General features: G+C 39.3%; 1 protein-coding gene across 3 annotated transcripts in view; it reads right to left on the bottom strand.

Moving 5' to 3' along the window:
• DISP1 (dispatched RND transporter family member 1) overlaps positions 1 to 13,874 on the bottom strand; it is a 100,706-nt gene that overhangs the window by 64,232 nt on the left and 22,600 nt on the right. For 2 of the 3 annotated variants that reach the window (XM_081124057.1, XM_081124055.1), the window contains exons 2-3: positions 3,884 to 3,948; positions 1,848 to 1,910 (exon numbers count right to left, since the gene is read on the bottom strand). The exons of the other annotated variant lie outside the window; for it this stretch is intronic. In XM_081124057.1, coding sequence (XP_080980183.1) covers positions 1,848 to 1,893 — 46 coding nt within the window. In that variant the 5' untranslated portion in view covers positions 1,894 to 1,910; positions 3,884 to 3,948. The remainder of the gene's footprint in view (positions 1 to 1,847; positions 1,911 to 3,883; positions 3,949 to 13,874) is intronic. 3 annotated transcript variants of the gene reach the window in all.

Raw genomic sequence — 13,874 nt, 5'->3', positions numbered from 1 at the left:
ACACAGGTATTAGCCACCAGAGCAATCTCAACTTCTCCATACGGTCCCTGGAGAGAGCTTTGTCTGACAATAGTGTGACTGCTTTGTTGGCTTTTCCAATGGAATTTTAAGACCCCATAGTAGGTGCTCAATAAACATGTTTGAATGCATGAATGCCTGAATCTAAGAGCAGACAGACTCTCAGGCATGGTAGCTGCTCCTGTCATCAGGGGTGTTGCCTAATAAACCTGAGAATATTGTTCAGCTCCTGCGTCCGGTGCCCTCTCATTATTCAGACTCTCCAAGGCCGAGGAGAAACAGAAAAGGGACTTGGGTATCAGCTCGGTGCCCTGAGGTGCAGAGGTAACACTGAAAGGTCTTTCTCCACAACCCCTGTTCCCCCCAAAGCTGTTATCATCGGCCCTCAATTATTTTTCAAAAGAAAGGCATCTTCTCTGTGCCACATGGCAGCAGAATCACAATTTTCTTCCACCTTCATGAGCAAAGTAATCCATGCCCCCAATTTGGAATGTAAATTATAGAAATGTATTTCCAGACCAAGAAACTAGGTACATTCAAACACACACAAATTAGAAATTGTAAAAAGGCAGATGAAGGAAATGATATATTAAAGTAAGTATTCTATTTATTTCTTAATGGTTCAAAAATTATTTCACTGAAATGATTTTATTAATTATTAATATGTTAATATAGTGAGAACAGTGTTATACATGGGTTTTTTAAAATCTTGATTTAACCCTTTGTGGTAAAGTGATTTGCAAGTCTGGTTCTAGTTTCAGTTTCTTCAGGTACTTAGTTTTAGTGGCTGTCACACTGCGGGGGGGGAAACTCTCATAAATAATAAGTGGATCCGAATGAAAGGAGACATCTTCAGCTCTTATCAAGACACTTGTTTTTCAATTCCACCCATTAGCTGCCAGAGGTCTGTCCTCTCCTCCTGTGTTAATTGAAAATGTTTAAATGCTATGAAGGGGTGACGTCAGCAGCTAACACCTCAAGGTACTGTGTGCACAGAGTGAAGATGGTCACTCATAACAGGCTCATATTAATAAATTGAAGAACTGGGACCCAAAGCCAGCAAAGTATGATTTCAAAGCCAATGCAACAAACCCTTGTTTCTCAGTGTGACCACAACCGGCTGCATCTGCTCGGAGCTCGTTAGAAGTGTTGGTCCTCAGGCCCTGCTCCAGCCCTGCTGACTCTGCATCTGCTTTTTACCGAGATCCCCAGATGACGTGTAGACGCATTAAAATTACGAAGCACTGTTCCAAAACATTTACATGTATAATAAAAACCATTTAATAATGTCTACTATCTGAGAACACTGAATACCTGTCTACGAGCCCTCATGACTGGAGAATTCAACATCACATGGTCTGATATCCAGGCATTATTAAAAGCCTGAAATGACTTCTATTTGAGAGAGACACATAACTATCTATTTCTCCAGATTTTTTTTTTTACCATGATGGTTTACATGAGAGATACATACACAGTCTACATTCGTGAGGCTTTCTAAGGAAAAGCTTCTACAAAATCATGATTATGATCGTCTTAACCTCTTATATTGCACATCACTATAAGAAATGGTCATTGCAATTTCTGCAAAAAAAGCCCCCTAAAATGTGAACTACTCAAAGGCATGAACCATATGTTACATAGAGCAACACCATTATTTGCTAAACAGATACAGGAAAGAATGAAAACAGCGATCACCTGGGGTCTCACGTCGGGTGGGCACTGGGATAGACACCACATGTACATTTCTATATCCTGACAATAATCCTTAGAAGTAGGAGTCAGAAGGAAGCTCAAAGAGGGAAAGTAATTTACTCAACATTACACACCTGATAGGAAACTGGAGGTAAATTCAGGTCTGACTTCAACGCCCATGAGCTAGGCCAGTGGTTCTGAAAACAGAGGAACATCAGAATCATCTGGAGAACTTGTAAAACATCTTCCCACTTCTCTGAGTGTCCCTTATTGTCTGGCTCTGACTCTTAGAATCACACTCCATACACTCACACAAGAAACAAATAAATAAAACTCCAAACTGAACAAAAACAGTAACAGATGATCCTGACTGTATCATAAATAACATGAGCATATTGAAGGGGGTGGAGAAGGAAAGAACCCTAATAAGCATGGGATGGCACTGTTTTGACTAAAGAAAAAACCATACACAAATATTATATTTGGGTTAGTACATTTATTTGTCATGGGGAACAGGCTAGCAATTCTGAAACTACATTGTGTCAAGGTTTCTCAACCTTGGGCTACTGGAATTTTGGGCCATCTAACTCTTTCTTGTGGGGGCTGTCCTATGCATTGGAGGACATTTAGGACAACCAAAAACATCTCCAGACATTGCCAAAAATGTCCCCTGGGAGACGAAACTGCCTCCAGTTAGAGCCATTGCTTTATATGTCTACTAGGTTTGAACAAGTAAGTATGATTTCAAAGCCATATTATATATTGTAGACATATTATATGTCTATATAATAATATATTATAGACAACGTGAGCCAGGTTATTTCCTTCACACTGGAGAAAAAAATTACAAATAAAAAAGGGGGGAATGTTAGAAAGCACCCTGTTGGATTTGAGTCAGAGGTAAGTACTCATGGTATTTTAGATAGATAATAGATAGATGATGATAGATAGATATTGAAACAAGTATATGTGTGTGTGTAGATACGTTAGCATGTATCTGTATATATCCTAGTTCTATCCACTGAAAGGGCCTAGAAGCAATGACACCCCAGCAGCAAGGAGCACATCCAGCACCCAGACCTTGGTTTCTAAATACCCCTTTCCAAGAAAAGAAACCAGGGCTCCTTGGAGCTCTAGGGCTGTTGCAGGGAAATATAAGATGAGCCTGGGATATCTTATGATGTCTCAAAGTATAGTAGTGCTAAAAAAATAAAAAATAAAAATGGAAAGGAGACAAAAGGCTGAAACAGTTTGACCAACATAATAATGGTATTGAATTAAAACCCACAGAATAAAATAAATATTCATGAGGCCAGACTGATGTAAGTAAGGGGCAGTTCTTTCTTACAGTAGCTTTCCCATTATTGAATGTACTAGAAATTAGGCAAATCCTATAGTCATAATTGTTGCAATGAGAGCCACTATGGTTCCAACAAGAGCCACTATGATTCTATGAGAAACAGGATATTTGCATAGTCATTGAACTGCTAATGGGTCTTGACTGCAACAATTATCACTGTGCTATGTGCCCAATGGTGATTTTTTATGAGAAACGGGATATTTGCGAAGTATCTCCCCACAAGATACTTATTCAACATGAAGGGGAAAATACTAACTTTACGGAGTAAAAAATTGAGCAGACACCTTAACATCAAAGTCAAGGTCAAAGGTAACATCACCAATAAGACACAGTGACCTCACAGACACCGATCTGATGCACTGACAAGGGCACAGCCTCCCTTCTGGAGTGTTCCTGCCAGAACTGCATAACCTCAATGTAAGCATGAAACATCAAACATACCCAAAGCGAGGGGCATTTTACCAAAAAACTGAAAAGCACTCTTTGAAATTGTTACGGTTATGAAAGAAAGACTGAGACACCATCGCAGATCTTGAAAGAGTGCGAAAACCTGACAATTTAGTACAATGTGAGTTCCCGGGTTGGATTCTGGGCCACAGAAAGGATGGAAGTAGGAAAACTGGTGGAATTTAAATAAGGCTTATAGATTCATTAATATCATTATAACAATGTTCGTTTCCTTATTTTAATATGCTTCCAGGGAAACTTTAGAAGCATATACATATCTTAAAATGCAATAGCAAGATCCAAAACTCTTTTTAATTCACAATAGCAGGCATCTAATAAATGTTTTCTGATGCTATTTCCTACCCGAAATATCCTGCTCCTCTAGGAGGTCGAGAGATGCTCCAGCCATTTCCACTCTTTTTAGGCTCCTAATATATAGAAAAGGGGGGAAAAGCCAAAATAGTTAGAATAATTTATAGTACATTTTATAGTTTAATGTTTTTAACACAGAGGCAAAAAACCCATACAACTGTACATACAATTTAATTGGGGATAATATTAAAATTTTAAATTTAAGGCCCTCCATGAACGTAAGGCCCGAGCTAAATGACCTGCCAGCTCCATCCCATTAGAAGCCCCAAATGCTCTCTCACTGTCTAGCTTCACTCTACCCTCTCCCAAAATTAGTAAGCTAAAGCCATGATTTCCTTTGACCTGACAATCGTCGAATTTTCCTTTAGAGCTATAATCATAGTAGGTACCAGAATTCTTCATGAAGGGTTAATTTTGATAGTTGCATTTGAAAAGCTACTACGGAAATTTAGTTGCCTCTAAGTTACATGTCTCAAAATGTAGAAAAAATCAAGAAGAGAATAAAATCTATTTTTCTTTATAGTTGTCTCATTGTGTATAATTTATTTTGTTCTTTTATAACCTCAATCAACTAATCCTTAAAGTTATCATGAGCTTTTAGATCAGATGGCCATGGTTTCTACAAGATTTCCTAGCTCCTCAGAGAGAAAGGATTCCCTTGTTAAAATGTAGTGCTTGAGCCCTAGCCGGTGTTGCTCAGTGGTTAGAGCACTGGCCCGAGGACTGACGGGTCCCAGGTTTGATTCCAGCCAAGGGCATGAACCTCGGTTGCAGGCTCCATCCCCAGCCCTGGTCCAGGAATGTGTGGGAGGCAGCCAATCAATGTGTGTCTCTCACATCGATATTTCTCTCTCTCTCTCTCTCTCTCTCTCCCTCTCTTTCTCCCTCCCTCCCTCCCTCCCCCCCGCCCCACATACACAGTCTCTGAAAAGCAATGGGGAAAATATCCTCCCGTGAGGATTTAAAAAAAAAAAAGGAGTGTTTGAATGGGGTCTTGGTTACAATCTCATGGTCTTCAAAAAGTATTAACTTGGTGCTACTTTAATGAAAAAATAAAAGCTTGCCACAAGAGCAACTGATTGTAAATAACACACAGACCTTAACTAAGAAACGGGTTAGTATTTTGTTTTCTCAATCCCAAATACACTCAAATTATTACTGGCATTTTTCTTACGTTGTAAATTGGCTCTTTTTATATTTATAATGAAAAACTGCTTTGTTAGTACTATGTGAAACCTATGATTAAGAAACTCCCAGTAAATATTTACATTCAAAAATATTTTTTCTTTTATTAGTACCTGTGATTTAAAACAAACAAACAACCTCTTAGGGCCTAAGGCCTCCTTAATGTTGGAAAATTACAGGAGCATTTACATTTATTTGGAATTACTGAATGCTCAGAGCCTTAGAACTTACAAAAATTCACAAAATGCAGAGAATTTATTTTGTCCCCTTTTTAAAAGAAAACCGTAATTACACTAAGCAATTCATTCCTTGGCAAAAGAAGGTTTGAGTCTTAATTAAATCAAAGGCATTGTGAGAATTTATTAGTCTTGGTTTCACATGGAAACAATATTCATCTTTCATTGGTGAATATACTAGTATAATCAATTTACTGCTAAATACAAAAGATTTCTGAAATAAACTAAGATGAAAATGTTTAATATTTGAAAAGTTTGATCTGAAGGAAAGCACTCTAAAAATTATGTCCAAGATGTTCCTTTCTGTATAGGTGTTACTGCTGAAGAACTGGAAGGTCTTAGAAACGACTGGAGTTGAGCTAATCAGTAGCCACAGAATCTGTATTTTTCTTCTACGACTTCACTGTTTTAAGTTCCTTTAAAAAGAATCATAAATACTCAAAGCTACAGATTGATCTGAATTTCTGTTTATGAGATCTCTTTAATAACAAGTGATAGATGCTTCCTATAACAATTAAACAGTATAATGATAAAGAGTTAATAATTCTTCTAAATCCCACTCCATGAGATAATTAATGCTAACAATTATCTCACTCCATGAGATAATTAATGCCGAGTTTTTCCTCCATGCTCATTCAGCTACATATGAACATGTCATATATAAATATATATGAAAGATGACTACATCGCATGTGGGTTCTGTTCCTGGGATGCTGTATTTCTCCAAGAAGGCACTGAGTTATCATGAAACACAACAGGGGGCTCTTAAGCGAAAATTCAAACAGAAACAAGAACAGAACTTTGGCTAAAAGTAGAGACATTTTTAGAAATTTGGCAAATACACATGCCTCTACTAGTTAATAGTGTGTGTGTGTGTGTGTGTGTGTGTGTAATTAGTAATACTAGGCTGATGCTACAGCAATAAAACAAAACAGGCAGCAGGGAATCTGGTATGACGCCACCACTCCCATAGTATTTTTTAAGTGACAACTTTGGGATTTTAGCTTTCTATGTCTATACTTAAAAGAGATGAAGCCATAAAACTTTGCTTTCAAAACTTTAATCTTGGAAAAAAAGATGATTTGTGTAAAGTGATACTTCTTTAGTTTTTTTCTTTAAATAGGAAAGGCATTCGGACGGAAGTGCCTTTAAATGTCTTGGTTTTTCTATCTGTGTTAGAAGATGTGGACTCCTCGACTCCCCTGATAAACATGGGGGGGGGAGCTATGTTGCAAGAAACTTCTTTCAAACAAAAATTAATTCCAAGCCAATTGTGTGAGCAAGTCTTACTGCACTTGACTTTGTTTTATGTTTAGTAAAAGACCTTGTTTCTTTGAATTCTGTATTAGAAGTTACAATGCATATGCCACATTGAACAACTTTAGGTAAATACAAAAAGCAAAAATTTTTAAGCACATTTCTAGGGATAAACTAAGAGTTTATGAGAAAGAAGCTGTTAGTTTTAATTACATCAGGGCGGAAAATAGAGCACATTTCCTGAGGTTTAAGGGGGGAAAAATCCACTTCAAGATGTAACATCATTAATGGCTGTCCCGAGTTGGAAATCTATAACCTTTGAGGGCATAGGTGAGTGAAACCCTACTGCTTTCCCCCAGATCACTCCCAAAGTTAAGAATATAATTTGGCAATGAGTCTGCAGGTTATCAGAAATTTCTAGTGACTGGCTCCTAAGTTATCTTCAAGCTTCCTTGTTTCGAGCAGCTTAATAATAAGCAGCAGGGACGTGGAAATTCTTTTTGCCTTGACGGCAGGGGGGATAGGAAGAGAATTCAGATGAAGACCATATTTCACATCGCCAGGGCTGACAAATGTGAAAAGTACCCGACAGACTCTGCTGGCTGAGATTTTTCTAATTAGAAATACTGAAAGCTTTTCAGTGGCGCCCATTTCCAAGGGGTTTTTTTTGAACAAAGCAGAGGGGCTATTTTTCTTATGCTGCAATTTTATTTTTATTTATTACTTTTTCTTATTGCAAAAAGACTTCATATTCATTGAATAATTTATCTGGATTCATGATTTAAATAGTAAAAAAAAACAAACCACCATCAGAGTACTCACATGCAGTCACATTTCATCTGGTTTAAAAGTAAAAAATGAAGATATTAGAGAGAAGGGAACCATTGGTTCAACAGTTTTATTCAACATCTGTGTCACACTAGGCATTGGTCACAGCAGTGAGGATATTTACAGCGATAACACCACGATTATTTTACTAATTCATTCATTTAAATCTCTAAAACATGCACTTATGCCTTAATGCCAAGGCTTGGACAAGATACCAGGGATATAAAACAGTATCACAGAGCCAAGCCTTTTCACTGCTGGAGATGGGAGTTATAAATATGGAGGACTGGAATGAATCCTGGGGTGCTGGATTTGAACTGGAATAATGACTTTGCACCCTTAATTTAGATACAGAACTTTAATCTAGACATAGATATAGACAAAGACACACACACACACACACACACACACACACATACTTCCTAGCTCAGTCTCAGAGACCTGAGGCCTGAAAGCATCTAGAGCCAATGACAAGGCAGTGGCAATGACCATACCAGCACCCAGACCTTGATTTCAAACACCATGAAAAGGAATCGGGGCTCCTTAGAAAAAGGCTGAGTCCAGGTGTCCAAGGGCTGGGGCAAGGAAGGACCTGGAACCTCCTGTTACACCAGAAAGTAAGAAAGTCTCAAAGAATGGTGAACACGTATCAGAAGGATAGAGGAGCAGTTTGTAGGGGCTCCCACGGGACAAATCTAGAATCATTCCAGACTCAAAACAATGAAAGACAGGATGGAATATAACTCCTTGAATAAAATAAGAATCTATGAGTTCAAACTAATACAAATTAAAGGTAAAGACAAGAAAGACAGGAAGCTCTTCCTTAGAGCATGATGCCAACTAATAAATGTGGAAGAAGGCGTAATGTGTGCGGCAACTATGGGGTGAAAGTTGATGAGAAACAAGATTTTACAGTTTCAAAGTATCTCCCCACAATTCCATATTAACTGCAAAGGAAAAACAGTAATTTTACAGTGGAGAAACCTGGCAGATGTAATTTAACCAAGTGAAAAATCAGTGGTATTTGTACACTGCTATCCTGTGCCTGCCGATGGGACCTACTGAGGACACAACCTCCCTTCTATGGCTTTCCTTCCAAACTACAAAACCTCAATCTAATCATGGCAAACTAATACCCAGACCTACAATCTAATAATTAGACAAACCCAAATTGAGGGCTCTTCTACAAAATAACTGACCTCTACTTGCCAAAATACGTTAAGGTCAAGAAAAAAAGAGAAAAGCTAAAGAACTATTCCAGATTAAGCGTGGCTAGTTAGACATGAATTGAAGTGGAATGTCTGATCCTGGACTGAGAAAAAAACAGCTACGAAAGATATTATTCTTTTTATAACAAGGATTATGATCAGCGTAAAAGCATATCGTCCATCCACTTCAACATCCTGACCCAAAATGGCAAGTGGCATCAATGGGTATCTTGTGGCAGGAAGCAGACGCTTTCCATGACACCAACTTAAAAAAACTTAGGGGCAAATCCCTAAAACGTCCTTATTTTTCCTTAATACCCTATTACATGCCTGTCCTCCACTGTATTATGTCTATCACCAAGCTCAGATCTACACTGGCCCTGAAACAAAGCCTGGCTATGTCGCTGTTGGGAGGCCCACTGTCTCCAGTTGCTGGAATTCAGGCCCATTATCGCTGGCTTCTCATGGGAAAGAGGGAAACGCTGCCTTTAGGTCCTGAACAAGAAAATTAAAAACAGTAAGCAGCCCTACCTGGATTAGTAATGAGTGACAGCGCCGCAGCCTGGAACTATTAGTTTCATCTGGGCCGGAAGGAATCTCGGTGCAGGGATTTAGGGCTGCAGCACTGCTATTTGCTGAGAATTTTGAAAATTAAACACTGATCCCCTGCAAGCAGAAGGCGCCTATGCAGATCACAGGGACGTGCAGGCAGTTGCAGCCAAAGGTTTATATGTAAGATCTAATAAAGGACTATATGTCAGAATCAAGTTTGCAATGTTTCCATTTGAACTCAATAAAAAAAAAATCAGTGACAGTGATGGGGCTCAAAATAGTCACATCGTGGAGCTGCCAAGCTAAATAATTTAATATCTTTCTGAACAGAAAAGTCTTTTCCCCCCAGGGCATATTTTTCAAAATATTAAATGTCCTGTTAGTTTAGACCTCTTGCAAGCAGCTGCATTCCTTTTTGGAAACTGGAAAATGATGGTTTGGCTCTTCCATAATTGGTGAAAAATTCCAGGCACATTAGGTAGGAAGCCTTCAAATCACATACCTTTAGAGCTTTAAAATTCTGGCCCTCTTAACAGTATGCAAAATTGGAAATAGTCAAAATAGCTTCAAAAGGTAGGGAGATAAATGTGTTTCGAAATAAAAGGGAGGAACTTCCACAGGGCAAAATTAAACCAGTGATCTTTTTCAATTTCGTTTCATGAAGCGTGGAAGGCGCTTAGCGAGCGAATGAGACTAACTGAAAATCAGATGTCCTGGGATAATGAAGACTTAGTCCTTGACTTAAGCAGTATGGAGATGCGGCTCTATCTGCTGGTACATAGTAACCATTTCCATGTGCTAATCCCCTAAAGGTTAAGACTCATTATTAGCTAAAATATGTTGCTTTCTAAATAGTTAGGTGTGTTGGTTACTTCCATATATATTCTTCTTAATGAGGATAATGCAGTTTTCCGTTGGGTTAGAAGATTTAGGAACATGATTTTTGGGGCTTTGGCATATTAACTAACTGTTTAAATCGGTCATTGCTAACAGGCCTTCTCTAATTCCCACAGTGTGGAACTCGGGTCCTATTTCTTTTCCCTACTTTCCTTTCTACCAGGAGGAGGGTGGGGGACGAATGGTAGAAGGAGAAAAGAATAGGGGAGCCCAAGTGAGAAGGCGCTAATGAGGTTCCTTGTCATACTCAAGGAAATCCTCCAGGTTGGTGCCCAAACGCTCTTACTCAGGAAGGCTCTATGACACAGAGGCAAGAACTTGTTCAGGTTTGTTTTGTTTTGTCTGTTTGCTTGCTTGCTTTATATCTAGTAGTAGCTCCCTAGTTAAGGAAAAGGAGGTGAGCAGAGACCCCTCCCTTCTTTGAAAACCTATACCCACTGGAAGACCTGAGGGCTCTCCAAGGGACCCTCAGGCTCCCCAGACAACTCTGAAAGTGGGTTAGACGGAACTGCCTCAGTTTTCAGAACATAAACAGAATTGCTTATGCTCTAGAGAAGCCACCCTCCTACTCCCCCAAATCTTGTTCATTACAAGTAGCTGTGTAGCCCCACTGATCTCCTTAACACAGGTTTCCAAGCAGTCTTCTGGATAGGCATAATATTAATTGAATACAATAAAAAATTTTAAAAAGCAAACCCTGAGTCAGATACTTAGGCTTGACCACAGGATGCTTCTCTAATCAGCTAAAGGAGGGCACTGCAGCCCAGCATTTCATCACCTGAGAAATGGAAGGGTCAGCCTAGATGGGGAATGTCCCAACTGTATTCCTTAGAAACCAGAGTTCAGAGCTACCCCTAAGACAGGGTGCTAGGGCCTCAGCTTCTGTGATTCAGCCTCGTTGAGTCAGGGAAACACACAGTTATGAAAAACAGCAGACTGTATAGTCTGTAGCTAGCACCTCCTGCATCTTCATCTACATGTTTCCATTCCCAGAGCACGTTTTACATTTCAAGGTACAGACATCTTTGGATGACCAGAGCTGCTTCTTTTCAGAACAGCCCCACATCATGGCCTGCCACCGATTTTGTTATTAAAACAAAGAAAACAGATTAATCAAGACTAGATGAAGGGCTCTATTTTTTCCACCAAATCATTGTAGGTGGCATTCTAAAGCAAAATTTACTCTTCCTTGGGCCTACTCATTTCTTTACTGCACTTACCACTATTTGTATATGAGCACACACACTATATATATGCATACATATGTGTATGTATATATACACATGTGTATATATATTTATATATGTGTGTATATTTATGTTTTTCTCAAGGGCAAGGACCCTAAGTGCCATGTTCACTATTGTACACCCAGAGCCTAGCACATGCCAGGCACCTGGTTTATTTATTTATTTTTTAAAGATTTGTTTTGCTGATTTTTAGAGAGAGGAAGGGAGAGGGAGAGAGAGAAACATTGATGTGAGAGCGTAACATAAATCGGCAGCCTCCCACATATCCCCTACCAGGGACTGAGGCCGCAACCTGGGCATGTGCCCTGGCCGGGAATCGAACCAGCAACCTTTCAGTGCATAGGTCAATGCCCAACCAACTGAGCCACACCGGCCAGACAGCACCCAGTTTATTTTTGATAAATATGTGTATGTCACTATGTTGGCTAAGCTCCACACACTAAGTAAGCCAGGATTGATTACCAGCATTTTTTTAAGTGGGGGGTGGGGTAAGGAGTTCATGTTTGCTAATTTGGTTTGATTACGCCCCAGTGGAATCCAGCCCTTGAAAATGGGCGTTTTATTTTTGAGGTCAGAGCTATCAGGACAGAGATGAAAGAAGTGCACTTTTCAAAGGAATATTTTTCGGCTCTAGACTTTTACACATGGCAGGATGTATGAAGAATGTGCTACTTGGGTATCTTCTTTTCCTAGAGGAGTTTTAAATTTTTCAGGCTGTCACGATGACTCATGTGAATGATGATTTTCGTTAAGAAAACAACTTGGCTCTTTGGCCAACTCGAAAAAAATACACCCAAAGTCTTCATCGCTGTTTTGTTATCGTTGACATGCCTGCCTTCAAAAGCTTAAAAGAAACCTCAACTGCTGTCAATCTGGAATTTTTTCTAATGAATTTATAATTCATTCCAAATACATTGGTTTCTCACTAGACAATCGGTTTCTGAAATATTGAATGCTTTGTTTCCAAGTTGGCTGGGGTGTACCATGCAGAAACGGAAAAGAAATTAAAATGAGAAATATCTATTTTGTTTTAGATTGAGCTGGACATATGGGATGCATAATGCTGTTTCGCTAAAACCACTAAAATTTGAAAAACAGAGCTATTGCACACAAATATTAAAGCACAACACAATACCGCAATAGTTAATGAATTACCTGGGTTAAATTCCTTTATAATACTATGGTACAAATCGCACATGCTGAGTACAGACAGTGAGTGGTGAGCATCTTCCCATGTATAATGAGGTCCCCTCATACCCATGAGGCAACTGGCGAAGAGGCCCAACAAGTCATCGGGGGCAGGAGTGGGGCGGAAGGGGGTAGTTACATCCCATTGATCCATGGTAAAGAACTGAGGAACCTACCCCCCAAAAACTACATCACTGTAAAATTTTGTGTATAATTTCAGGGGTTCTTTAGGCCTGTGAAGGGCATTCGAAGATCTCACGCTAAGAGGCCCCGAGGCAGTTACAGGCCTATGAAGGGAAGAAGAAAGTATGGCCACTGAGCCTGCCAAACAAAATAATAGGAAATGGGAAATTTTAAAAGCTAATAAAAATTTGGGATAAAGTGGGAGAAAACAGACTTAAAAGAGAACGACTGAACAAGGGAGATAGTGGAATAAAAAAAAGTGGGAAGGTTAGACAACTAAAGAGAAAAGAGAAAAACAGAAGAGTAAATAGAAAAATGGAGGGAAGGCACACAGGGGCAAATGTCTGCTCACATTGAACTTGATCGCCGGCATTTACTAAGCGTTGCATGTGTGCTAATGATATGCTAAGCATTTTTCATGTGTTTACATAAAGCTTACATGTCTTAAATGCATAAGACCTATCTTACGCGTTTCATAGCTCAAGAAACTGGGGCACAGAAAGACTGAGTCTTCTGTTCAGTAGAAGGGGCAGCGCTAGGATTTAAACAGAGACCTGCTGTCTGATCCCAACGCCAGCCTCTGAGTCCTTACAGCAGTGCCCCCTCTACCTGCCTTCTGACTCTGAGAGGCAGCTCTAGACTGCTCATAGTTGAACTCCTCCCAAAGTCAATTTTCTAATGATGAAAGGGACCCCAGAATACAGTATCTGTCTTAACAGACACTGTACAGAATCTAGATTACTCTCCTCAAGGCCTGAAATGCTCATGATTTTTTTATTTTTCCAGATTTATTGAGATAGAACTGACTTATAATACTGTTTGTCATGATTTTCATTCCAACTGAAATGGTACTTTTCTGTATGTTTTTAATTTCTGGAAATTCCATGTGTCAAGAGATTTCATATGCTTTAAAACAGTATCAAAAATGTAGAAATATGGCCTGTGAGAGTCCACTGATGTTGACTCGGATTACGCACTGACTCAGATTAGCATCGACTCGGATTAGCATCGACTCGCATTACGCACACAGGTCTTTCAGTTGCGTAATCTCCTTGCATGAAGCGTGTTTGTCAGACTGGCTGCCAGCTGTCTCACTTTCCTTGCTTGTAACAATACTGTTTTGTTAAAGCCGCCTTCCCAAATCACGGGTCCTTTTTTATCGACATTGATCTTGAAAGGTTTATGCTCTACAGATTTGCTC

This window comes from Miniopterus schreibersii, assembly GCF_964146895.1.
Source record: "Miniopterus schreibersii genome assembly, chromosome: 21".
NCBI lineage: Eukaryota > Metazoa > Chordata > Mammalia > Chiroptera > Miniopteridae > Miniopterus > Miniopterus schreibersii.
The sequence above is the reverse complement of the archived record's forward strand: the minus strand, read 5'-3'. Positions and strand labels throughout refer to the sequence as shown.